General features: G+C 45.3%; 1 protein-coding gene across 1 annotated transcript; it reads right to left on the bottom strand.

The window, feature by feature from the left end:
• Positions 1-743: 743 nt before the first annotated feature.
• Positions 744-27682, bottom strand: NOBOX (NOBOX oogenesis homeobox). Its single transcript, XM_087935484.1, has 9 exons — positions 27523-27682; positions 22309-23046; positions 20299-20405; positions 19203-19324; positions 9709-9899; positions 9387-9663; positions 6591-6949; positions 2237-2581; positions 744-933 (listed from the first exon to the last, which is right to left on the bottom strand). Exons 1-9 carry the CDS (start codon positions 27680-27682, stop codon positions 863-865), a joined length of 2370 nt encoding a protein of 789 aa, XP_087791610.1. The 3' UTR covers positions 744-862.

Here is a 27682-nt window from a genome sequence, read left to right as displayed (position 1 = left end):
AGAATGGAACAGCTAAGGAACAAGGGTTGACTCAGGAGTAAAGGCACAGGTGGACGGTGAATGGCCCCTCCCATAGGGAATAAAGAGGAGTGAAAGGAGAGTGGTGTTTGCAGGAGACAATTAGTTCGTTTAATTAGCGAAGATTTGTTTGTGACTCACAAAGACTCTTTGCCAAGTATTTTCTTGTACAGCATTGCGCTTGGAAGCTATTGGCCTGGCAACTCTCCAAGCCTGATAAGGTCTGTGGTTGCAACTCACCTTTGAAAGACTGTTTGCTGGGACTTTGCTGAATGTGAATGATAGGAATTCACATTAGCTTAATAAAAAGGGGTTTTGTTGGGAGGAAGAGTCTGCTTCGTGATTTTGTGAAGCTAAGTCAGAACAATGACAGGCCACACAATTTATGGATTGTAATTTTGGTATAAGTTAGATCACATATAACTGGCAGACTGGATCTGATCATAGATTTCATCCGTTATTATTTTATTCTAGATTTTTTAATTGTTCATTTACTGAGTGTTTTTATTCTGTTCTGGTCCCTGGTCTCTGACTGTAATAAACTAAACTGAACCTAGTAGGCCCTTTGGAAACCTCATCAGGGTCTAAAAGTCATTTGGAAGAACAGCGTATAAATAAATTCTTGTGTGTAAAGGAAAGAATTAGATCTGCTTTATTACCGCTTCTTTATCTCAGCAGATAATAAGGGCAACCACAAGAATAAATAATAACCTTAGCAGCAACAATAAGAACACGTCCTGTAGTGACAATACTAGTATTTTTCCTTCTGTTCGGTTTTCCAAGATGCTTACACTCAAAGCATATCGTGTTTCTGTTGATCTTGCCAAGAATGGCTTAACGGGAATCAGGCTGTTTTCTCATCTCTCGCCTGACGAGGAGAAAAGTTGAATCCTATCTTGCTGCCTTCGGAGAAATCTGAAAAGATAAGGATCAGTGAGTCAGGTCAGTCTTGTGAAGGCATTGTCTGGGTTGAGGGAAGAGAGTCAAAAGCAACATGCAATCAAACTGTCAGCGCGCCAAACACAAAAGGTCATTTAGGAGCTAATCTGATGCTTGGGTTGTCCACAAAGCCCTCTTATGTGGTGTCCTCCTTTGGTTCATCATTGCAGAACACATGCCCCGTGCTCTCTCGTTCTCCACCCCAACCAGGCACCCAGATAAAACCTAGCTTCCTAACAAATGATAGCCGTCCATTTACTTGGAGCCAAGCTGCACTAAAGGCCTCCGATACAGGAACACAATGTTGCCAGCCAATCAAGACACAAAAAGAGCCACAAAACAGACAGAAGATATTAGAAACACCAATCAAGCAGAACACAGCAAACTCCAAGACCAATAAACACAGACCAAGACTCCCAACCAATCAGGATGAAGAAAAAACCATTCTGGCACAGCAGTAGGCTAGCCCCAAATTTAAAACTTAAACCACTGTAAAAGTCTGACTCACAGACGGACACAATACAGAAGCCTGATGATGGCAGATGAGATTCTGCTGAAATGTTGCTACAACTTTAAAAGCACAACTATAATGACGTGGGGAAATACCCGAACAAAGCTGAAAACCATACATGTTAGTACCCGTGAAAACTTAGGAAAACATATAAACATATATGTAAACATATATATAAACATATATATATATATGTATGTATGTATATATATGTATATATAGAGAGAGGGGGGGGGAGGGAGAGAGAAAGAGAGAGATTAGATAGATAGATGATAGATAAACATATAAGGATAGGTTGCTGGAATTGGGTCTGTCTAGTCTAATGAAAAGAAGGACTAGGGGTGACATGATAGCAGTCTTCCAATATTTGAGGGGCTGCTACTAAGATGGGTGGAGGGTGTCAAACTATTTTCCAAAGGACCAAAAAGCAGAAACAAGGAAAGGAAACTAACCAAGGAGAGAAGCAACCTAGAAGTAAGGAGAAAATTCCTAATAATGAGAGCAATCAACCCACGGAACAGGTGACCTTCACAAGTTGTGGGTGCTGCATCACTGGAGGCTTTTAAGAAGTGACTGGACAGTCAATTGTCTGAACTGGTATGAGGCCTCCTGCTCCAGCCTAGAAGGGGGTCCTTTCCAACTCTGTTATTCTATGTTCTGCCAGAGAAGCAGCTTTGGTTTCCTCCCAAATGCTCTGCTCTTTCTTAAGGCTTCTTTCCTGGAATCCCCAAATCCTGACTGTCTTTATTTTGGATCAGACACACGAACGTGGCGGTGACTCACTCTCCATCTCCTGAGGACCATTGTCAGCATCCGAGTCCTCTTCTGCCAGCATCTTGGGCAGTGGCTGAGACGGGGGCTCCAGATTCATTGGCACCACTGGCTTGGTGGTAAACAGCAAGGTGGCACCAGGCCCGGGGCCCTTTGGCAGCTGGAGGAAGCAGGAGCTGGCAGGCAGGGACTGGTTCAGGGCAAAGGGTGCCTGCTGGGCAGAGCCCCCCGCGATCGTCGCCAAGCCGGAAAATGGTATTGGGGAGGAGAAGGAGTGGGTGAAGGATGGTCCTTGCATGGAAAACTCATTCCACGGGGAAGCCTGAAAAGCAGGGAGGTAGCCTGAAGAAAGGAAGAACCACCACTCGTTAATCGGCAGCCCCCAGCGGGAAGGCACCAAAACCATCCACTAGCCCAGACCCAATGCTAACTAATGGTAAAGGTAGTCTTTGACTTACGACCAGCGGAGCCCGATATTTCCATCGCTAAGTGAGGCATTTAAGTGAGTTTTGTCCAGGGGTGGGATTCAAATTTTTTTACTACCGGTTCTGTGTACGTGGCATGGCTTGGTGGGCATGTAAGGGGAAGGATACTACAAAATCCCCATTCCCTCCCCACCCCACTAACCTGCTTTTCAGCTCCATTCTCCTGTGAAGGACAACCAAGGAAGACCCAGCCGATCAGCTGGGACTCAATGAGAGGCAGAGAATAGATGGGGGTGGGGCCAGTCAGAAGTGGTATTTGCCAGTTCTCTGAACTACTCAAAATTTCCACTACTGGTTCTCCAGAACTGGTCAGAACCGGCTGAAGACCACCTCTGGTTTTGCCCCATTTTACGACTGTTCTTGCTAAATGAATCACTACCGCTGTTAAGTCAGTTGGTAAATGAATCTGGCTTCCCTATTATTGACTCTGCTTGTCCAAAGGTTACAGAGGTCAGGACTGCCCTGCTTAGATCAACTAAGTCAGGTGGCCCTCAGGAGGTACGCAAAGAAGCTTCCCTGAAGTTTGGGCTTCTTGTAAGTTATCTTGTGCAAACAATACAGAAGTGATTTGTTGTTCTCTTCCTGACCTCCCAACTTTATGAACCAAGCCTGGACCTCTTGTTCTTCGGAACCAAAGGTTCTGAAGAACTGAAGAAGCTTCTTGGATGAGAAGTGAAACGTTTTCTTTTTTATTATTATTAAATTTATTTATTCAACATTTCAACATTTTAAAAAAGACACTACGATTCCCAAACGGTGTTCACACTAATTAATAAAGTCTAAAACTAGATAAATTACTTCTCCATTCTTATTCACTTATATTCTTATTTCTCGATCTAACTTATAAAATTATTAACGTATCTATATATATATGTATGTATGTATATGTATGTATACATACATATATATACATCATTAATTAATTAACACTTTCTCAGTTTTGCTGTCGATGGCTGCCTTTGCGTCTTCTTTCTAACCACTCGTACCAAACATTCCATATCTTACAGTATCTCTTCTTTATTTTTTAATATCATTGTTAACCTGTCTATTTTAGCACATTCGAGGATCTTTTTTATTATTGCTGACTTGGAAGGGATAGTGTCCTGTTTCCAGTTTTGAGCAAATGAGAAGCAAAGTGTTTTCAAAGGGGGTGTGTGGAACTCACAAGAAGGTCTAGTTGCCTTTTGCGGAAAAAAAGTACCTTGGGGACTACCACGCGCATGATTGACAATCTCCACAGATCAAAACCTCTTGTTATGGTCATGTGCTGACCCAGGATGGGATACAAAATAAACAGAGTCACAAAAAACAGGTGAATCCCCTTTTATTCCTTCACTTTGCTTCCAAGCTCCAAATATCCTTGACTGGAGACAAAAAACTCCTGCGCAAACAGTTACAAGAAGGATGAAATTCCATTTAAATTATAAAGAGTAAAAAACAACACAAACCAGGCAAGATAAGGGCTGGAGGACATCCAGAGATAACAGAACAGACACTGGGAAGGACGCCAAACTCAGAGAGGAACCATAAACTAGAGATATTTCTACGCTTTGTTTCCAGCACTCGCCAGTACGCAGGCCCATCCTCTTATCCAGTTGTCACAGCTGCAGCCCATGAAGAGGATCAAGGCCCTCTCCTCCCGAGTAGACCACACCTCTCCCTTATCCTCTCCTCCCTACATGCCCTAGGATGGAGCAGGGATGGGCCTGGGTCTTCCTCTGACTGCCCAGTCAGGCTCTGCCCTTCCCCAGCCTCCTCCACAACCTCCGCAGCCACACTTCCACTCCCTGTCGGCTGTTCCTCCTGTCCCTCAGAGTCAGCCTCCACCAAGGGCATGACAGGTCAGCCAGGAGTGGCTGCATGCTGCTGAAGGCCCTAATTATGGGATTCTCCACAGTATCTTTCTGGAAGACAACACAGGTAGTCCTCAACTTACAACTGTTCATTTACTGACCATTCGGTTACAACGGCCCTGGAAAAAGTGACTTATGACCATTTTTCACACTTACAAGGGTTGCAGCATCCCCATGATCACGTGATCAAAATTCAGATGTGTTAAAAGTGTTTGCAGCATAAATTCAAGTCCAGAAAACACACAGATGACTGACTCAGCAGGATTCATTAAACTGCATTATTTTATATAAAATAAGTTAATGTTTCCAATGTGGAAAGGTAACAAGCAAACACAAACAAAATGTGATGACCCAAGGTGGGATACAAAAGCAACTAAGTCGCAAAAGCAGGTGAAGTCCTTTTAATTCCTTCAACTTGGCTTCAAAGGTCCAATTATCATTGACTGGAGAAAACAACTCCCCCACAAACAGTTCCGAAAAGGAAAAAATGCTGTTCAAACTCAAAATACATATAAATTATACTGTAAATAGAAAAAACAACAACACAAACCACACTGAAGCAATTTATGAGACAAGGCAGGATAAGGGCTTGAAGACATCCACAGATATCAAAATACACATACTGGGAAGGATGCCAAAACTCAGATAAGAACTGAAAGACTAGAATTATTTCACGCTTTGCTTCCAGCACTGGGTCATGTGCAGTTTGTCCTTTTAAACAGTCTGCACAGCTGCAGCCCATGAAGGGGATCAGGGCCCCTTCCTCCCACATAGACCATACCACTCATATTTCTCCCTTATCCGTTCCTCCCTGCATGCCCTAGGATGAAGAGGGGATGAACTTGGGTCTTCTTCTGAATGTCCAGCCGGCCTATTTCCTTCCCCAATTTCTTCCACAACCTCAGGAGCCACACTCTCACTCCCTGTCAGCTGTTCTTCCTCTCCCTCAGAGTCAGATTCTAACAGGGGCACGATACAGAAGCAGACATGTTACAGCTCCAGTTCAGAGCAGAGCAGAGCTCAGTTTCACTTTTGTTCAGCAAGCAAGCTAGTTCACTTTAGAGCTAAGCACAGAGATAAACCATTCCCCAATTCTCTCTCTTAAGTTTCAGCCCCCAATTCAGCTCTCATTGGCTGACCTGGTTACTAAGCTCTATTCCACTATGAATATACTCTGGCAAGATGCTTAGTAACTGGTTCACATTTATGATAGCTGTAGTGTCCTGGGGTCATGTGTGACCTTCTGACAAGCAAAGCCAATGTGGAAACCCAGATTCACTTAACCGCCGTGTTACTAACTTAACAACTGCAGTGATTCACTTAACAACCATGGCAAGAACAATCGTAAAACAGGGCAAAACACAACCAATGTTTCACTCAGCAAGATAAATTTTGAGCTCACTTGCGGCTGTTAGCTTGAGGGGTGTCCGTAACACCAACAAAGGGTGTTTGCCTTTTCCCAACCCTTGAGAAAGAAATCCTGATAACGGATAGACCCGTGATGGTGCACCTGTGGCACGCGTGCCACAGGTGGCACTCAGAGTCATTTGTGTGGGTATGCAAGCCAAACTTACCTCACTGCGTATGCACACGCCTCCCAGATGATTTTTGGACCATTTGAGGCCTTTTTTTGGCCTCCTCGAGGCTTGAGGGATGCTTCTGCAACCTTTGTAGGCCGGAAAACAGGCCCGTTTTGTCACTTCCTGTATTTCCGGAAATACTGGAAGTGATGAAATGGGCCCATTTTTCACCCTGCAAAGGCTGCAGAGGCTTCCCTCGAGGCCGAAAAAGACCTCAAACGGGCCAAAAATCAGCTGGGAGGCATGCACATGCGCAGTGCAGGTAAGGGGGTGGTGCGGGGGGATCGCGCGTGCATACGCAGGGCCGTGGAGGGGCCACGTGCATTGCCTTCCGGGTACTGGCACGCAAGTATGCGTGCAATTTTTGGCACAGGAGCCCCAAAAGCTTAGCCACCACTGGGACAGACCTTCTGTTAGGAGGTGCTGTACTCACCTGAGCTCCCCGCTGATGGCTGTAGTAGGAGGTGAGTTCCTACATGATTCTGTAGGAAACCTTGAGAACACTCAGCTGCTCCATAGGTCACAAGTCCATTGCTGCCAGGGAGCGAGAAAAATGTGGTGGACTTACTGGGTATCGCTGTTGTGAGTCGGACACTAGGCAAGGCGTTGCCAGAAAGATGGATTGGGAAGTGAGACGTCTCGTGTTGGGGATACTGGTCATGCTGATGCACACCAGGATGGCTGTTTGGGTGGAAACAGGAGGCTTCAAGGTTGCTTGTAGACTCCAGTTGTTCAGGGTAATTGCAGTCCACAGGTGAACTGGTGCTCAGGTAGAAGAAAGAAAGAAATTCACCGGTTGTTGTTTAGAAGCAGGACTATTGACGAGTCCTTATATCTGGGGTGTCAAACTTAAAAGGCCTGCAGAGCCACCCTGGAAACAGCAAAGGACTGGACCGTGGTGCCTCTGCCAGCGAAAATGGGGTCTGGAGGGGTCGTGCGCAGCCCCCATAGGCTCCGTTTTCACAGGCAGAGGGCTAACAAAACAAACTAAAAACAAAAGGAGAAATGTTTCCCCTTTTGCATTTGAACCTGCAAGAAGGGACAGGAAAGGAGAAAGGGAGAGAGGAAAAATAAAGAAAAAGAAGGGAAGAGAACAGGGAATGAAAAACAAGGAAGGGGGAAGGAAGGAAGGAAAATAGGAAGGAAGAAGGAAGTAAGGAAAGAAGAAAGGGAAAGAGGAAAGACAAAAAGAAGGGAAGAGGGGAGGGTAAGAAGGAAGGAAGGAGAATGAAGAAGGAGAGAAAAAGAAGAAAAGTAAGGAAAGAAAGGGAAAGAGGAAAGACAGAAAAAGAAGGGAAGAGGGGAAGTGGGCAAGGAAGGAAAAATAAGGAAAGTAGAAGGAAGGAAGGAGAATGAAGAAAGAAGGAAAAAGAAGAAAAGGGAAAGAGGAAAGATGAAGAAAAAGAAGGGAAGGGGGAAGGGAGCAAGAAAGGAAAAATAGGGAAAGAGGGGAAGGAAGGAAGGAAGGAGAATGAAGAAGGAAAGAAAAAGAAGAAAAGGAAGTAAGGAAAGAAGAAAGGGAAAGATGAAGAAAAACAGGGAAGAGGGGAAGAGGGGAAGGGAGCAAAGAAGGTAAAAGAAGGAAAGTTGGGAAGGAAGAAGAAAGGAGAAGAGGGAAGGAAAAAGAAGAAAAGGAAGGAAGGAAGTCCTGCCTTAGCATTTGGCCACCACAGATGCCCCCTAACACAAGTGACATTGAGCTGGCCAAACCCACCCTAGCCACGCCCATCCCGGCCACATCCACCCCAGCCCCCTCAGGTCAAACACAGTCCTGATATGGCCCTCAATGAAATCTAGTTTGACCCTCCGGCCTTGTGTCATCATATAACACTACTGAGGTTATTCCAAAGAAACTCTCTTATGCAGGTAAGTTCTCAACTTACAACCATTGGTTGAGCGACTGTTCAAAAGTACAACAGACTGAAAAAGAGTGACGTAGGAGCCCCAAATTTATGTTGTTGACTGAGACATTCATTCAGTGAGCTTTGTTCCATTGTACGACCTTTCTTGCCACTGCTGGTAAGTGAATCTGGCTTCCCCACCGACTTAGCTTTTGTCACACTTATATGACCATCCCCAGGGTCACGTGATCAAAATTCGGACGCAGAGGAACTGTCATGCCTTTACGACGGTCGCCATGTCCTGAGCTCATGTGACCATTTTGGGACTTTCGGATGGGCCAAGTCAACGGGGAAGCCAGATTCGCTTAATAACTGCATGACTAACTTAACAACTGCAATGATTCGCTTAACAACTGTGGCCAGAAAGGACATCCAATGGGGCAAAGTTCACTTCATCAGGCTGCTTGTTAAATGGGGTACCATGTGGCCGCATTTGATTTTATAACCCCTCTTGACAGGGGTCATAAGTTGAGAACTATCTGTACTGCAGACTGCCTGATGCACCTTTTAGATGAGAAAAGTCCTGTGACCAGGGGTGGGCTTCAAATAATTTAGCAACTGGTTCTCTACCCAGTAGCTGGGTGGGCGTGGCCATGGTGGGCGTGGCATAGTCGGCATCCTGCACCATAGTGTGTGTGGGGGTCATTTTTGCCCTCCCCGGACTCCAGAGGCTCTCTGGAGGCTGAAAATGGGCCTCCCGGAAGCTCCGAAAGGCCGGAAACTTCTGGATCCTCCAGGAGGCCCATTTTGCCCCTCCCTAGGCTCCAGAGACTTTCCTTGAGCCTCTGTAAGGCCCATTTCCCACCAACCCGGAGGCTCTCTGGAGGCTGGAAATGGGACTCCTGTTAAGTTCCAGAAGGCTGAAAACAGGCCTGTTTCCGGCCTTCTGGAGCCTCCCAGGAGGCCCATTTTCCCCCACCCCGGAGGCTCTCTGGAGGCCACAAACGGGACCCTTTCCAGCCTTCCGGAGCCTCTGGGAGGCCCCTATTTCGCCCTCCCCGAGCCTCCGCATGGACCCTGGAGTTATCTGGGATCCAAAATGGAGCCTCCTGGGAGGGGCGTGGTGGGCATGGCCAGCCAGTCATCGCAACTACCGGTTCGGTGAACGAGATGTGAAATTAACATCCAGTTCGATCAAACCGGTACGAACCGGTAGCCTCCCACCCCTGCCTGTGACCCATTTGGGTCTGGAATCCCACAGACGAGAGCTGGAAGCAATGGGATGTAATTTTTCTTTCCAGGGGATGGATCGTTGTTGCTCCCTGGGGACCCAGTGGCCAGGTAACCTTCCGTCCTTTTCCCCCCCTGCTTCTGGGCCGCTTGCTTACCTTTGACCCCGGACGCCGTAGGTGTGGGCGTCGCTGGAGCTGCTCTCCCGGCTGGAAGAGCTGCATTCGCTGCCCAGGCCATCCTCCAGCATCAACGGGATGATGTAGGGATTGGTGTTAAGGAGCAGGTTGAAGGGAAGGTTGGTCCGGCGAATGGGCGGAGGGCTTGGGATCGGAGGGAACAGCTCTTTTCGGAGGGATCCCAAGGAACTCTGGGAGGTGGGGGCCTTGGTCTGGAGGGAGCCACCACAGCTCGTCTTGCTGGGAACCGAGGCAACTGCGAAGGGGGGAAAAAAAGGAGGGAGGGAGATGAAAGACAAACGGAAAGACTGAGAGTTCCCAGCAATTGTTGGCGGGTGGAAGGAATACTGAAAGATATCTCGCACTGCAGCTCCCCAGATGCAAAACAGTCCGGTTATAGAAAACTTGTTTCTGAAGGATCGAGGAAAATACGAAGCGGCCCAAGTGTCAGAAGTCAACAGAGGACTCAGCGGGTCAACAGAGGCTCTCAAGCTTTCAACAAGAAGCTTTCAAGATCAAGAATGGCCCAAGACAAGGGGGCCTTTGGCTGGCTTTTCAGTTGCACCTCCATGACCCCGTCCCAATCTCTTTTGATGGGGGCATTATAGCCTCCATTGGAAATAGAACCCCCCCCCCCAATTTATTTATTTATTTCTATTGATCTTTTTTTTCTCCCTTGTTATGTTTCTTCCTCCTATTCTTAGCTACCTCACGTATCCCTTTCACGATGTAGTCTTTTATTTTGTTTTGGACACTAAATAATTGTACTCTTCAAGGTTGGGGACTCTGGAGGATTTGAAAGGGGCTTGGGTTTTTTCCCCCCCTTCCTTCCTTCCTTCCTCCCTCCCTCCCTCCGTCTCTTTCATTTTTTCTTTCTTTCCTTCTCTTTTCTTCTTCTCCTTTCTCCTTCTCCTTTCCTTTCTCCTTTCCTCCTCCACTCCACTCCTTTCCTTTCTTTTCCATTCCTTCTCTCCCTCTCTTCCCTTCCTCCTCCTCTCCACTCCTATTCCTTTCTCCTCCTCCCCTTTATTTTCTTTTCCTTCCCTTCCCCCTTCTTCCCCCCCTTCCTCCTTTCCTCCTCCACTCCTTTCCTTTCTCTTCCCTTCCACCTCTCCTTCCCTTCCCCCTCCTCTCCTTTCCTATTCCTTCCTTCTCCTCCCCTTTATTTTCTTTTCCTTCCCTTCCCTTCCCCCTTCTTTCCCCTTCCTCCTTTCCTCCTCCACTCCTTTCCTTGGAGGATTTGAAAGGGGCTCAGGTTTTTCCCCCCTTCCTTCCTTCCTTCCTTCCTTCCTCCTCCTCCGTCTCTTTCATTCTTTTTTTCTTTCCTTCCTTTTCTTTTCCTTTCTTTTCCTTTCTCCTTCTCTTTCCTTCTCCTTTCCTCCACTCCTTTCCTTTCTTTTCCATTCCTTCTCTCCTTCCCTTCCTCCTCCTCTCCTCTCCTATTCCTTTCTCCTCCTCCCCTTTATTTTCTTTTCCTTCCCTTCCCTTCCTCCTTCTTCTCCCCTTCCCTTCCTCCTTTCCTCTCCTTCTTTGTATTATTTATATTTCATACTTCTTAAGACCCATTTGGAAAGAAAGGCCGTCTCTTTAAGAATTTTTTACAATTTGGAATATATGGTACAAATGGTTGTATAAAAAGGAAGTAAAGATGTCTAGTGAAACTGATTAAACAAACAACAAGGGAAAATGGAAATAAGGATAAATGTATATATGGCTATGCGTATATGTAAAGTAATATAATTAAATAAATATTGTATTATAATTGTAATGATAACATAACAAAAAGTAAGGATTTAAGAAATAAGTTATAGATTCACTTGTAACAAATGACTTTAATTGACACGAATAGAAATGTACACTACTATGAAAACATTGCAAAAATGTGAGAACATGTTTCTCTTTTTTTAAAATATATTCTTTTTTTGTTTATTAAAGATTGTCATTACAACATCAAAAACTAATATAAACTGAAAGAGATAAAAGAATAAATGAAAGATTGGAAGTGGCCGGGAAAAAAAAAGAGAGAAACGGAAAGCACACACACACACACACACACACACAGACACACACAATTTCCTAATTTCATCGCAAATATAAACAATCTCAGTAGCTTATTACTTCTTCTTAAATTACAGGAAATGACTTTTTCTTTTTCCCATATTTCTTATCTACAAACAAATCCCTAAAGACTTGTCATTTCAGTCCTGGTGCCCACAAAAATCCATTGACGATGACCAGAAATCATCATATTTATTTTATTTAAAAGATTTATACAGACACTCATAACAAATCCTGGGCAGCTCTAATAAAAAATTAAAACAAATGTATAAACCATATTAAAACTCTAATAACCCAACGATTTAAAAATGGAGCAAAAAAACCAAAACCTGATGCCAAGTCAAACTTCAGATGTGTTGAAGCCTCATCTTATCCCAGCACTGGAGGAAAAAAGTAAATGCTTTTAAGGAGTCTTGAGTCAGATTAACAGTTGGAAGGGACCTTGTAGGTCATCTAGTCCAACCTCTCCCCCAAAGTAGGAGACCCTACGCCATTTCTGACTGATGGCAGGCCAGTCTCTTCTTGAAAGCCTCCAGTGATGAAGCTCCTACAACTTCCAAAGGCAACTTCTTTTCCATTGGTTGATTGTTCTCACTGTCAGAAAAGTTCTCCTTATTTCCGGGTTGAATCTCTCCTTGACCAGTTATCAACCATTATTCCTTGTCTGGCCTTCAGGTGCTTTGGAGAATAGCTTGACCCTTTTCTCTCTGTGGCAGCCCTTCAAATATTGGAAAACTGCTATCATGTCTCCCCTGGTCCTTCTCTTCACTGGACTAGCCAAGCCCATTTCCTGCAATCGTTCATCATATGTTTTAGTCTCCGCTCCCTGATTATCCTGGTTGCTCTTCTCTGCACTCTTTCTAGAGCATCGACATTTTTTTTTAATCGTGTGGTGACCAAAACTGGATTCAATATTCTAGGTGTGGTTTTACTAAGTCATAGCAATTGGACTTCTTTTCTTTTTTGGTTTGAAACATTTCACTGCTTCCCTGTCCAAAATGTAAACATTATGGTCCTTTTTCTTTTAAGGGAACATATAATGCCTGATTCTAGTCCTGTGGTGTTGCTTCTTCTGTCCTGGGCCATCCTCTTAGAATAGAATAGAGCTGGAAGGAACCTGGAAGGTCTTCTAGTCCAGCCCCCTGCTCTGGCAGGAGACATTTCAGACAAGTGGCTGTCCAATCTCTTCTTAAAAAGCCTCCAGTGATGGAGCCCCCACAACTTCTGAAGGCAAAGCTGTCCCACTGGTTAATTGTCCTCCCTGTTAGGGAGTTTCTCCTTAATTCCAGGTTGCTTCTCTCCTTAGTTAGTTTCCATCCGTGGTTTCTTATCTCGTCCTCTGGTGCTGTGGAGAATAATTTGACCCACTCTTCTTTGTGGCAGCCCCTCAAATATTGGAATACTGCTATCATGTCATCCCCTAACCCAAGGGTTTTCAAACTTGGCAAGTTAAAGACTTGTGAACGCCCAGAATTCCTGAGCTAACATGACTGGAGGAGAAAGTTGAAGTCCACAAGTCTAAAAACTGTCAAGTTTTGAAGACCCCTGATCCTTCTTTTCTCCAGACTAGCCAAACCCAAATCCTGCAAAGGCTTCTTGGTTTCTCCAATCTAGATTTCTGAACACTGCTCACTGCACTGGACTGCATACAATTACATTACTCTTCATACGTTTTGGTGCATGATCTTTAGGGTGGACAAGCCTTTGTCTCAGTGCATTGGTGGGTTTAAAGAATACCAGTTCACGGTGTTTTCCAAATATGGGTTCTTGGTGTTTTTCTGAGGCTGGCATTTTTCCTGCAATGGTTTCATTTCTTTCTTCTGTGACATTAGAGCCCTGGTCTCCAGGCCTGAACTGCAACTCAAGAGAGTTTTTTTTATTTTTTAAATTATCACCTTGAATCTTGCATAATGGACAGTGAGGTCTCATCTTTGAGTGCATTTGCAGGGATGGTTAATTTTAATCTGATGATCAAGAGGTGGAGCTCTTGCCTCGCAATCAGGAGGCTGTGAGTTCGATCCTAGGTAGAGGCAGGTATTTCTCTCTCTGGGCACAATGAGACTGTATCTCCTGAACAAAACTCCACACTGGTGATAAGAAGGGCATCCAGCCAGTAAACACTCAGCTCGATTCAACTGCCCAGACTCCACCCCGCAAGGAATTATGGGGTCATTAAAAGGACATGATGATCAAGATGGGATGAAGAATGGACTATAACATGAGTTTACCATAACAAGCTAAAGCCTCCTTAGATAAGTAGGGTTTCTTTGGGCTTTTTTGGAACCTCTTCCTTTTGTTTCTTAATGTATTTTTCCCCCTTTCAGGCAAGGAAACTACTTAAAAAAAGAGGTGTGGCAGCATACATTGCTTTTTTTTATATAAGCAGAGTCTATAATGAGAAAAAAGAATGGTTGATGACTAACAGTTCCCACCTGGTTCTTTTTTTTTAGTAGTCAAATGCAAATTGTATTGCTCAACTTGAGACCTTCTCAAGTTGAAATTCTCAAAGAGAAGTTCTCTTTTTGCAGCAGGTGGTCCCAACTCTTTTGGTCCATCAGAAGCAAGCACAAAATGGCATCCAGGAAGTCTGTGGTTTACACAAACCACAGCACAAAATGGCGTCCAGGAAGTCGGGGGTCTTCTCCTATCTTGTCTAACCCGGGAGGGGGGTCAAACTCTAGGCCTGGGGGGACCACCCTGGAAACAGCAAATGACTGGCCCGCAGAGTCTCTGCCAGCAAAAATGAAGCTCGGGAGGGCCGTATGTGGCATTCCCAAGCTCAGTTTTCACAGGCAAAGGGTTGCCGGAGGCTGTCGCAGGGGAAACGGAGCTCGGGAGCCCGTTTTCGCTGGCAGAGTGCTCAAGCCACCACCGGTGCCCCCGCCCCTCAAATGAGTGACATCGAACTGACCATGCCCACCCTGGCCTCTCGAGGTCAAACACAACTCTGATGTGGCCCTCTATGAAATCAGGTTTGACATCCCTGGTCTAAACCAGGGGTCGCCAACCTTTTGGACCTCAGGGTCCACCAAACTCATCGTTTTAAATCCTGCGGACCAGAGACTCTGGGAAAATCCCCCAAAAAGTCTGCAGGAAAATTCCCCACCCTGTTTTCCTACCTATCGATCATTCTTTATGTGGGATTAAAGGATATCATTTCCAGCTCCGTTCTCAGACGGAAAGAGAAAGAGAAACTTCTGCCTTCATGCAAGGAAAGCAGCAGGAGGAGCAGAAGTCTTTCTTCCTCTCCCCCAAACTCCACCAGAAATGAGTCATTGTGAGACTTATCGTGCTGGTGCAGCCTCTTGGAGCAGGAGGCCTTGCAGGATCCCAAAGACTCATTTCTGGCAGAGTTTGGAATAGAGAAAGAAAGACTTTTGCTGCTTTCCTTGCATGTAGTCAAAAGCAAAAGAAGAAAGAAGTGGAAAGAAGCATTGTTTTGGGGGTGACATTTCTCTGCAGAGCACTAAAATTTTCTCACAGACCACCAGTGGTCCCCAGCCCACTGGTTGGCGACCATTATTCTAAACCGAGGATGTGTTCTGACCAAGGCTTCCTGAGGCCATAATTAAACACACGCTTATTCCAAAACAACTCTCTTTTTATTTCAATAGCTGGGAATTATATTCGTTCCGAGCCCATAATGAGTCCCAAACAGTGTCTCGAGATAAGCACCCACCTTTATTTCCTTTGAGTTGCTGCCAAGAACTAAAGTGCTAAATTAACTGTAAAAAGCCAAACGGAATACAAAGTCCACACAGAGTTTCAAGGTTTAATCCGAAGAGAGCAAACAAAGTTGCTTCCTGCAAAGGTTCCTGTCCCTTTGCTCCTCCTTTATGCCTTATGGGAGGGCCAATCACTTCCCAGCCTTAATCCCAAGTTGCCCCCTTTGTCTTAACTGTTCTTGCCTTCTGGCAGCTCTGCGCACATGCACACTGGGAACAGGCTCCCTTTGTTCCTCTGCCTCACTGTTGTCAGATTCTGGAGGCTCCAGAGTCAGCACATAACTCCCAGATGGTCCTGGCCCCATCTCTGCATCGGATGCAGGACCCTCATCCAAGTCCTCCCCAGACTCCCAGACTGGCCCATGTTCCTCCCCACTGTCCAATTCTGCTGTCGTCTCCACAGGTTCTGGCAGACCACAACAGGATGTCTCCCATTTCAGAACAGTCAAAGTAAGCTATGGTTTTCAACTTCCTATCTCTCGTTTCTATTTTGCAAGAAAACTCGAGAGACTCACAAGAGAAAACCTGCTGAAAAAAATGTTGCCCACCTGCCTGCCTTTTTTCCATTTATTTACTTGTAGATTAAAGGCGAGGCAGGAATCCTGGCCATCCTTAAGCAAGAAGGGACCATTGTCTTATGGTGCCATCTCATGGCTCAGTATATTATTGCTGCAAGAATGCAGAGTCCTGATTTTTTCTTGACTTGGAGAAGTTGAAACACCTAATCTATACCAGTGGTTGTCAACCAGCGGGCCAGGAACCACTGGTGGCCCACGAGAAAATTTTGGTGGTCTGCAGAGAAATGTCACCCCCAAAGCAATGCTTCTTTCCACTTCTTTCTTCTTCTGCTTTTGGCTGCATGCAAGGAAAGCAGCAAAAGTCTTTCTTCCTCTCTCCCAAACTCTGCCAGAAATGAGTCTTTGGGACCCTGCAACGCATCCTGCTCCAAGAAGCTGTGCCGGCGTGACAAGTCTCACAAAGCCTCATTTCTGGTGGAGTTTGGGGGAGAGAAAGAAAGACTTCTGCTGCTTTCCTTGCATGAAGCCAAAAGTCTCTCTTTCTCTTTCCCCAAGAATGGAGCTGGAGATGGTATCTTGTGATCCCAAATAAAGAATGATCGATCGGTAGGAAAACAGGGTGGGAAATTTTCCTGCAGACTTTTTGGGGTTTTTTTCCCAGGTTGTCTGGTCTGCAGGATTTAAAATTATGAGTTTGGTGGACCCTGAGGTCCAAAAGGTAGGCGACCCCTGATCTATACAATGGATGAAGACATTTTCTACCTCCAGAGGGAGGGAGGTCGCCCACTGAAACAGGATTAGAATAATTGGCAACTACCTTTGGTAATAAGTCTTTTCATCTAAAGAACAGTGTTGAAGACCTGAACAATTTCAACAATAAACCAGATCTGACATGGACTTAGCAAGTTGTTATATTTATTCTTCCACTGAATCCACGCTCCAGTGATCTATTTCCAAATGGAAGGAAAAATAATGGATGTGGGGATAGATAATTCTTTTATGGGCATGGCAAAGGTGTCAAGAGTCTCCAAACCTGGACAACTTTTAAGAATTGTGGGCTTCAACAGCCAAAATTCCTCTGCCAGCCAGCCAGCCATCCTAGCTGGGGGGATTCTGGGAGTTGACGTACACAAGCCTTAAAAGTTTTGAAGCTGGAGACCTTAGTCTTAAATGATGAATATGCTACACATTTCATGCCACGTAAATTTCAACTTCAATATGTGTGCGAAGTGATTTTACAATGAAGAAAGAGGAGAAAATAAACAGCTTTGTGGATAAAGAAGAAGGTGAGCGGCTCACTGTTAAGGTGTAACAGATCTCACCTGAGGAAGCCGACAATGTGATGGATGATCCCGAATAGTTCATAGTTGCAGCACCCATTGTGACCGTGTTCGGTTGATTGTTTGCAGTGTCGGACCGCTGATCAGAGCCAACATAGTTGTGCTGTAAGAAAAGGAAAACATTATGACTAGAAAGCAACGGCCTAAGTGTTTTTTTCTGCTGCTTGATACATTGGGCTTTCTTGTCTGCTGTGGAAAACAGAATTGTCTCTCTTCTTGTCAAGGGATAAGAAGATAATTTACTATAGCATTTTTTTGTTCCAAATGAGTGGTGCAGTATGCCTAGAGGTGGAGCTCTCGCCTCACGATCAGGAGGAGGCTGTCAGTTCGATCCTAGGTAGAGGCAGATATTTCACTCTCTCTGGGCACGATGAGAATATATCTCCTGGAAAAAAAAACAAAAACTCCACAGTGGTGACAGGAAGGGCATCTGGCCAGTAAACACTCAGCTCCATTCAGTTGCCCAGATCACCCAGCAAGGGATTATGGAGTCATGAAAAGAGGATGCTTTTCTTTGTTCCAAACCAGAATTAAGTTAGTTGGTCATTCTGCACGGTTTAAATGCATCCCCTTTGTGGTTCCCTTTAAAATCCAATTTAAAAATGTTTGTCCTGGTGATTATTAACAGAACCACCTCAGAACAGACTATAGGTTTCAGAAACATGCCATCAGCCAGTTAGTTACTGATGACGTTACCTAGTTTGGTAATGAAAGGTCTGCAAGAAAACTACCAAGCACCAAGAATCCCAGAGTTAGTTACTGTGAGATTTACACTCCAGATTTGTAGCACAGATTATGCCCAAAGGTATTGATAAAACTTAAGCAGAATTGGGGCAGTGGGATAAGGAGGCAATATAAAGACAGTAAAGACATCAAAAGAGCTTCTTCAAAATAATGAACTGCTGGGCAGCTCTAGGATTAATAAAGAACAATATTTGTAGCTCAGGATTGAAATGAGGGACCCTTGAGGTAGTCTGAGCTTGGTGGTTTTCTTGCAAACGTTTCATAACCCAACTACATAACATTATCAGTGCTACGGTCTAGCACTGGTGACGTTACCGAGTTTGGATAATGAAATGTCTGCAAGTAAACTCTCAAGCACCAAGAACAGAGGTGGTCTTCAGCTGGTTCTGATCAGTTCTGGAGAACCGGTAGTGGAAATTCTGAGTAGTTTGGAGAACCGGCAATTACTAACTCTGACTGGACCCGCCCCCATCTATTCTCCACCTCCCGAGTCCCCTTCCTCTAGTTATTAATCTGCACTTTTAAAAAATGTTATGATAGATGGATAGATGGATGGATGGATAGATACAGAGGTGGTCTTCAGCCAGTTCTGAGAGGTTCTGGAGAATCGGTAGAGGAAATTTTGAGTAGTTCAGAGAACCAGCAAATCCCACCTCTGACTGGCCCCGCCCCCATCTATTCTCTGCCTCCCATTGAGTCCCAGCTGATTGGCTGGGTCTTCTTTGGTTGCCCCGCACAAGAGAATGGAGCTGGAAAGCAGGTTAGTGGGGTGGGGAGGGAAGGGGGATTTTGCAGTAATCTTCCCCCAGGAGTTGGGAGGGAATGGGGATTTTGCAATATCCTTCCCCTGCCATGCCCACCAAGCCACGCCCACAGAACCGGTAGTAAAAAAAAATTGAATCCCACCCCTGACCAAGAACCCCCAAGTTAGTTACTATGAGATTCGCACTCCAGCTTTGCAGCACAGGTTATGCTCACAGTGATTAATAAAGCAGAACTGAGCCAGTGGGATAAAGATATTGCCAATATAAAGGGATACTGCCAATATAAATAAACTAAAGATAGCAAAAGGGTTTCTTCACCACTTTATCAAAATAATGAAGTGTTGGGCAGCTCTCGGATTAATAAATGAGAATATTTGAAGCTCAGGGTTGAAATGAGGAGTCCTTGGGGCTCTCCGAGCTTGGCTGTTTTCCTGCAGACGTTTCATCACCCAACTAGGTAACATCATCAGTGCTTGTGACTAATGCTGGACTAGCACTGGTGATGTTACCTAGATTGAATAAGGAAACGTCTGCAAGAAAGAAAAAAAACCAAGTTAAGCAAGCATGGAGGATCCCTTCAGCTCTTTAGGTCTCCTCAGAAAGTGCCAACAGCTGTCCTGAAGAGAAAGAGGCAGGGTCTCCTCACCCTTGTGCCATTCTCTGAGGATCTACTGGCAATGCAGGGGCTGCGAGAGGGCATTTCTTAGTGTTTTTCACCATCAGTTTTTCCATTTTTCTCCACTTTGCTCGGCGATTCTGGAACCAGACCTAAGCGGGGAGAAAAAAAAAGGAAAGTCTTTAGTCAAAGAAACTTTTTGGACAGACAGGAGGATCCCTTAATCCAACCTTCTATGTTGGCTGGGAATTTGCACAGGTGGTCCTCGACTTACAACAATTCATTCAGTGACCATTCAAAGTTACACTGGCACTGAAAAATGTGACTTGTGACACAGCTGTCAAGTGAATCTGGCTTCCCCAATTTGACTTTGCTTGGGAGAAGGTTGCAAAAGGGGATCAGATGACCGTGGGATAGTACAACCGTCATAAATATGAGCCTAGTTGCCAAGCATCTGGATTTTGATCATGTGACTCAGTGGTGAGATTCAGATTTTTTTTTACTACCGGTTTGTGGGTGTGGCTTGGTGGGCGTGGCAGGGGAAGGGTATTGTAAAATCTCCAGTCAAAGTTTCTGCTACCGGTTCTCCAGAACTGGTCAGAACCTGCTGAATACCACCTGTGACGTGACTGTAGGGAAGCCTCAATGGTTGTAAGTGGGGGAACAAAAGGGTCATAATGCACTTTTTCCATGCCGTTGCAACTTTGAACGGTCCGTAAATGAATCGTTGTAAGTTGTGGACTACCTCCTCTAACTTTGGGTATCTCTAAGAACGTGAGACAAGATCCTTGCTTCATGAAGAGCAATAGCACTTAGACTTAAATACCTCTTCACAGTGCTTTTACAGCCCTCTCAGCACATTGCCCCCAACAATCTGGGTCCTCATTTTGCCCACCTCGGAAGGATGGAAGGTTGAGTCAACCTTGAGCCTGGTGGGATTTGAACTGCCGATAGTCAGCAGAAGTGGCCTGCAGTACAGCACTCTAACCACTGCACCACAGAGGCTCTTAATTAATGAATTAAGTTAATTAATGATTAACTCTGGATTCTTATCCAGAAATATTGGATGCAACATTTCTGGATGACAATGTTTTATCTTTCTGCTGTTCAGCGGGTCTCAACTCACCATAATGCGCTGGGGTGTCACACCAATCGAAGCCGCAATTTCTCGGCGCTTTTCGTTGTCAGGATAATGGTCATCTTGGAATGTTTTCTCCAGTTCCTGTAGCTGTTCTGGAAATGACATCAATCAATTAGCAACATAATGGGAGAAAGCAACCAGGAAGAGAAACATTAGGGAATCACCCCTGAGCTTCAAAAGGATGTGTGTTAATATTCATTGACTTTAACACACACACACACACGCACACACACTTTACCAAGAGAGTCACATTTTTCTTTCCCTTTATGACCCATGGCTCAAGCACCTCACAATGAGGAATAGCTGAAGCTGGCAAGAGAGCAGCTCTTGGAAAGATAATCTCGATAAAGGAATAATGTAAGAGTTAAGATGCTGGATTTGTCAGTGGAAAGCCAGCAGCTCAGGTTTGAGACCCAAACGCCACATGAGCAGGGTGAGCTCCCATCCTCACCTCAACTCCTGCCAACCTCATAGTTCGAAAGCATGAAAATGTGAGTAGATAAATAGGTACCACTTCAGTGGGAAGTTAACAGCGCTCTATGAGGTCATGTTGGCCTCATGACCACAGAAATGTCTTCGCGCAGCACTGACACAATGGCCTTGTGTGGAGGTGAGCACCGCCCTTGTAGTTGGCAACAACTTATGGAGTAAAATCCGGAGTGAGTTTTTTTATTAAAAGAATTGTTAAGGGAAAGTAAACAACTCCTGGGAAAGAGGAAGGTGTGAGGGGAAAAAAAGAAACCACCTAAGGAATTCTGGGAGTTGAAGTCCACAAGTCTTAAAGTTGCCAAGTTTGGAGACTCCTGCCTACAACTATAAAGTAGCGTTTCTGAAATGCTAGAGGGGCCTGTTTCCTGACCTGCCTACTTTAAAGACCTGAGAGAAGAGAACTTTCCAGATTCTTTAAATAGAACCATTTTACTGGCCACCTGGGTGGAGATTTGGGTGGCCCGGACTGATTGCTGGTTTCTCCAAGCTACAAGGTCAAGGCTGGGCTGGGAAGAAATCATTTTGCAAAGGAATCTGGGTAATGAATCAGTTTTGCAACCAAAATAAATTCAAGCAGTTTGACAGGGTTGCTAATGGGATTGAGGAGACAAACCCTACTTCCAATTCCAAGCTCTCATCTGCTCTCCAAAGTCCATATACACATCTGGAAATTAGAAGAAACTACAAAATGCCCCAGGAAACCAGGGGACAGTGGCTTTCTTCCAAGATGTTCTGGTTAAATGGGAGACTAAAGGTCACCCTCAACTTACAACAGTTCATTTAGTGACCAAAGTTAAAACAGCACTGGGAATAAAAGTGACTTATGACCGTTTTCCACACTTACGACCATTGCATGGTCATGTGATCAAAATTCAGACGCTTGGCAACTGACTCGTATTTACGACCGTTGCTGCGTCCTAGAATCACGGGTGATCCCCTTTTTGTGACCTTCTGGCAAAGCAAGAGTCGATGGGGAAGCCAGATTGACTTCACAGCCTTGTTACTAATTTACCAATGGCAGGGATTCATTTAATAACGGTGGCAAGAAAGGTCATAAAACGGAACAAAATGCAGCAAAGCAAATGTCTCCCTTGGCAACAGAAATTTTGGGGCTCCACTGCGGTTGTAAGTCGAGGACCTGCCTGCAGTACCAAATTATACAATTCAGTCAGTGGTGGGATTCAAATTTTTTTACTACTGGTTCTGTGGGCGTGGCTTGATGGGCGTGGCAGGGGAAGGATACTGCAAAATCCCCCTTCCCTTCCCTCCCCACCCCACTAACCTGCTTTCCAGCTCCGTCCTCCTGTGCAGGGCAACCAAAGAAGACCCAGCCAATCAGCTGGGACTCAATGGGAGGCGGAGAAGAGATGGGGGAGGGGCCGGTCAGGGGTGGGATTTGCCGGTTCTCTGAACTACTAAAAATTTCCACTACCGGTTCTCAGAACTGGTCAGAACCAGCTGAATCCCACCTCTGAAACTAGTCATGGTTAATGCCTCGTAACTTACTTTCGTTGTAGAAAGTTCGTGTTTTCTTTTGAGCAGGTGGAGCGGATTCTTTGGAGATTTTTAGCGAACCGGAATCTCGTTTCTGAATTCCATCTACGTTGCCTTTGGACATCAGAACCGAATAGAACCTGAAAGACGGCTGGCCCACGTTATTGGCTGTCTCACCTCTGGCCGACCTGCGTGTGAGATGGCCCAAGTTGAGATTCTGGTCGATGTCTGGATTTTGTTCGTTGTCCAGCCCGACACAAGGAGCACCTCCCCTTTCAAGGCCCTTCTTGGCTTTCTTTTTGGCGATCTCCTTTTCCATCACGTCCCAGCTGCCCAAGTCTACTTTTTCTTCTGATTTTGAAGGAAGGACAAGTTGTTGGTTGTGTTCACTTTCAAAAAATGGAGGGTCAACGTTCATGTCACCATAGCAGGCTGTTGGGTTGGGAGGTTGGTAGAAAATGAGTGAGTGAGCATCTAAAGATGTCAGCTGTGTGAGATGAGATTCTGGCCTGGGGTCTAGATAATACTCTCCATCAACTTCCTCTTCCTCCTTGGAAACTTCAGGGTTCCCTTCTTTTGTCAGGATCTTTCCAGGTGGATCACCAAGGATCACAATAGGATCCATGGAGCAAAGACTGCTCTGAGCGCCAACCTCATTCATCAGGTTTTCATTTGGAACCAATTGTTCTGTGCACAGAAGTGATTCTCTCACTCTGTTCTCTTCTGCCTCCTCAAATTCGGCCTTGTACACTAATAATAATAAAAGAAAGGTGCCCATGTTATCATTAATACCAGAAAAACGAAACCAACCAACCAACCAACCAAAAAAGTTTTCGATTTTAAAATTCTAAAAGTGGAAAGTGGTAGCAGAAGAAGACAGAAGGCCAGGTGAATTAACCCAGTTGCATGGACTGAGATTGGGAGTTTGACTGGGGAGTGCGATTTATGGATTTCCACCACAGGTTCCTTCCCTGCTGTGAAAGGTCAAAATAATCTCAAGTGATTATATTCAAGGCATGTTGCGATTTGTCCTGAGATGCAGCCAAAATCAAGCCATCTCCTTCTCAGAAACCCGAGCTCTGAGTGAAATATTCAATGGTGAAATTGCAAAAAGCATCGTCTTTTTAAAAAAAAACACCTAACAAACAAACTTTAGAGTCAGAACAGAAATTGAATAGCAATAGCACTTAGACTTATATACCGTCCCATAGTGGTTTATAGCGCTCTCTGGGAAGTTTACAACGTCAGCATATTGCTCCCAGCAATCTGGGTCCTCATTTTACCAACCTCAGAAGGATGGAAAGCTGAGTCAACCTTGAGCTGGTCGAGATCAAACTCTTGGCTGTGGGCAGAGTTAACCTGCAATGCTGCATCCTAACCACTGAGCATAATAAATTAAACCTGGATTCCCAGGAGAGAGGGGCTACATTCCAGAGGAATAAGAGACAGCAAAGTTTAAATAGTTTGGTTATGAGGAAGAGAGTCAAGACAGCTACTCCCTATGTCAGGGCTCTGGTAGTTACCCCCATTTAAATCACAGATCTCTAGCTGAATTTTCAAAATTTAAGGAAGATTTATTAAGAGTAAACATGCCGGCGCTGCCTGGGTGTAGCCAACTCTGAGACACATCATTCATTGTCCCCCTTGACCCTGGTTTTCCCCCCACCCCCTGGGTGTATTATAATTCATATCCTCCAATGGGACACATCCATAGCCAAGAATCCTCAATCATGCTTAGAATTTTGCACGGCAGAAACTTCGGTCACCTAGAAACTATCTTTGAAAACATTTATGGAATGCAAGCTGCCCACTGCTCCCCCCTCCCTTTCTGATGGCACCTCTAAAAAGACCATAGAAATATTTTATGAGTTGACACCCTAGTTGTTCTCAGAGTTTTACTTTGATGATGCAAATCATGGGTGGCCTGCTATGGGTTCGTATGGGTTTAGCTAAGATTCTGCATAGTTCGGCGAACCAGCAAATCCCACCCCTGGCTGGCCCCGCCCACCCCATCCTGCCCTCCCAGGAGTCTCCACATGGCCCATTTTGGATGCCAGGTAAGTACAAGGCCCACACGGAGCCCCGGGGAGGGTGAAAAACGGGCCTCCCAGAGGCTCCAGAAGTTTTGAACTTCCTTAAGGCAGCGGGAACTCTAAAGCTCTTCCAAAGAGGGAAAAGGGCAACCCATGATCCTCTGGGCAATGATGTTCACCCTCTGGAGTGCTTTCCTATCTGCCCCTGTGCAATTGGCAAACCAGACATAGGTGCAGTAAGTTAAGATACTCTCTATGGTGCAGCGGGTAGAAGGTCACCAGCAGTTTTCCATGTAGTTGTTGTTTCCTGAGAAGCCTCAGGTTGTATAATCTCTGCTTGGCCCTTTTGACCAGGGCTGCAATGTGAGCACCCCAGGTCAGTCCTTTTTTAGGGTAACACCACAAACTTAAAACTGGCCACTTGCTCTACTCAGTCTCCATTGATAAGCAAGGGTTGGATGTCTGATCTGTTCCTTCTATAGTCCACTATAAGCTCCTTGGTCTTATTGGTGTTGAGGACCAAGTTATTGTCTCCACACCACAAAAGCAATCCGTCCACCTCAGTCTTAAATCATCAATATTATGTGAAATAATTTTTAAAAAGCTTTACTTGTGGGACATGTGGGGCCCACACTAACTCTTAGAAACAGAAAGATGTTAGCTCAGCATTAATCTGTAAACTGAATGCCTGCTTCTAACGCCTTCCTTGAAGGGTACATCAACCAGGGGCTAATGTAATGATTTATAGACAGCCCACCTATGAAATCTATGAATTTCACTCTCACCTGCTAAACTGCCCCATTCCATCGTAACATTTTTTGTTTTTTGGCTGGTTTACTGTTTTTCAATAGGTGGGACAAGATGGGGGGGGCATGGTCAGAAAAGTCAAGATGGCTGCTTGGGCCCATATGACTGAGGCTCCACCCTTTTTATGTGCATTGGCACAGAGTCTTGGTGGCACAGTGGTTAGAGTGCTGTACTGCAAGCCACTTCTGTTGACTTATCAGCTGCCTGCAACTTGGCAGTTCAAATCCCACCAGGTTCAGGGTTGACTCAGCCTTCCATCCTTCCAAGGTGGGTAAAAAATGAGAACCCAGATTGCTGGGGGCAAGAGGCTGACTCTGTAAACCGCTTAGAGAGGCCTGTAAAGCACCGTGAAGCGGTATATAATTCTGCTACTGCCCTTCCTTCCTTCCTTCCTTCCTTCCTTCCTTCCTTCTTCCTTTCTCATTCTCCTTCCTGGTGGTGCAGTGAGTATTGCAGGATACTCTGCCCACTGCCAGGATCCTGACCAGCTCAAGGTTGACTCAGCCTTCCATCCTTCCGAGGTGGGTAAAAAATGGAACCCAGACTGTTGGGGGCAATAGGCTGACTCTGTAAAACCTCTTACAGAGGGGCTGTAAAGCACTATCAAGCAGTATATAAGTCTAAGGGTTATTGCTATTGCTTATAGGTGTCACTTGTAAAGCAGGAATGGGAGCTTGGGCTATCTGGATGCAGCTCTCCTGTTGACATTTTTAAAAAAATGGGGTCAAATGCACATTGTCCACCATCACATTCTTGGAGAGACACCCTTAAGGGGTCAAATGCACATTGTCCACCATCACATTCTTGGAGAGACACCCTTAAGCTTGAAACCATGGTTTGCAGGACTCCAAATGTCAGAGGCCTGTGCTTCCTTGAAAGAAGGGAAATTTGCAGAAGGACCTAAGCAACTCAAGGGGAAAATCTGAGAAAATGCAACTTTAGGGAACTCATGTCACAGAAAGCTTGATACATTTGACTACATTTTTTTTCCTGGCCAGCCAACTGGATGAGAACCCAGATTGTTAGGGGACTCTGCAAACAGCTTAAAAAGCACCGTAAAACACCGTGAAGCAGTATATGTAAGTCTTAAGTGCTATTCAACCCTTTCTATAACGCGCACCCCTTAAAATGCTTCTTCTTCTTCTTTTATTAGTTCATCTTATATTTCCAGTTTTCCTTTCACAGCATACATATTTTGTGGACGGCGCATTGACTGGGTCAATGCCCTTTTTAAGCAATGCTAACAATGATAATACAAATAAGTATATATCATCCTAATCTTCCAACTCTGACAATACCATTCTCTCTTTATAATCCTTATTTTTTTTCCATTCATTCATTTAAACATAAATAACATTTCTTTTCACCATATATTTATTATCCCCTATTACAGAGGTCTTCAAACTTGGCAACTTTAAGACTTGTGGACTTCTGGGAATGTTAAAGTTGCCAAGTCTGGGGACCCCTGTCCTATTAAGCCACTTATATTTAATATTTTAAAAATTACTCATTTTTTCCCCATCATACTTCAATCTCCCAAACATAACAAAATTCAGTCAATCCAGGGATTATATCTCAAAATCCCCACAATTCCCCCCCAGAACACTTCTGATGTATTCTTGCACCCTTTAAAAAAATAACTATATGCCCATTGTTGCACATTATCATTATATAAATATACACTATCGTTTTGAAACTTCTAAACCCAAGTTTTTGCACCCCCTGGAATATTGTCTCGCACTCCCCCAAGGGTTGGGATCCCGTTCTGGTTTATTCCCTTGAAAAGAAATGAAAAGCTTTGGTTCTTGCAACTTAGGATATCCAAGGTTCCTTTTCCCAGAACTGAGGCTTCCTGCATCACACTTAAACTGTGGCTGGGCTTAATCCCAAACAAGCCACGATGCATTTTGGTCCGGGAGTCCTTTCAGGTTATGCTTGCAATTTCATTCTTCACGAAGGAAGGCACAGGGAGAGGGTTCCCACAAGGCAGGAAAACCCACCCCACCCCAAGGCAAGCCAACCCCACCCGGATCCTTGCTTCTCTCTCAATCTCTCTCTCTGTGTGTGTGTGTGTGTGTGTGTGTGTGTGTGTGCTCTTCGTGGGGGGTATTGTACCCCACCCTTTTCCCAAGAGCCTCCCCGTTGCAAAGCAGAGCCCTTTCCCACGCTATTGCTGTGGGGCGCACGGAGCGTTCTTCTTAGCCAAAGCAGGGGGTTGTACTAGATGACCTCCAGGGTTCCTTCCAACTCTTGTTATTCTATAAGTAAAAGCGTGTCGCGTCTCCTTTTTCTAACGGGACGGGCGCAGGGAGGGGATGTTTCAAGGGCCCTTTGGGGAGAGAGAGGGAGGGAGGGGCATAGGGGGCCCCGGGGCCCTCCGCGTTACCCGCATCTTGCTGAGGGAACTGATCCTGCGCGGCGCGCCCGTCCATCGCCATCCCGTCCCAGCGCAAGACCCGCGTGCGCGGAGCAGGCTCCGGGAAGTCCGCGAGATGCGACGCCTCCCCCGCAGCCAGGAGGCGCCAGAGGGACGGAATGGACCTCAT

The sequence above is a fragment of the Pseudonaja textilis genome, chromosome 5 (genome assembly GCF_049901715.1).
Source record: "Pseudonaja textilis isolate UNSWEBS1 chromosome 5, rPseTex1.2, whole genome shotgun sequence".
NCBI lineage: Eukaryota > Metazoa > Chordata > Lepidosauria > Squamata > Elapidae > Pseudonaja > Pseudonaja textilis.
The sequence above is the reverse complement of the archived record's forward strand: the minus strand, read 5'-3'. Positions and strand labels throughout refer to the sequence as shown.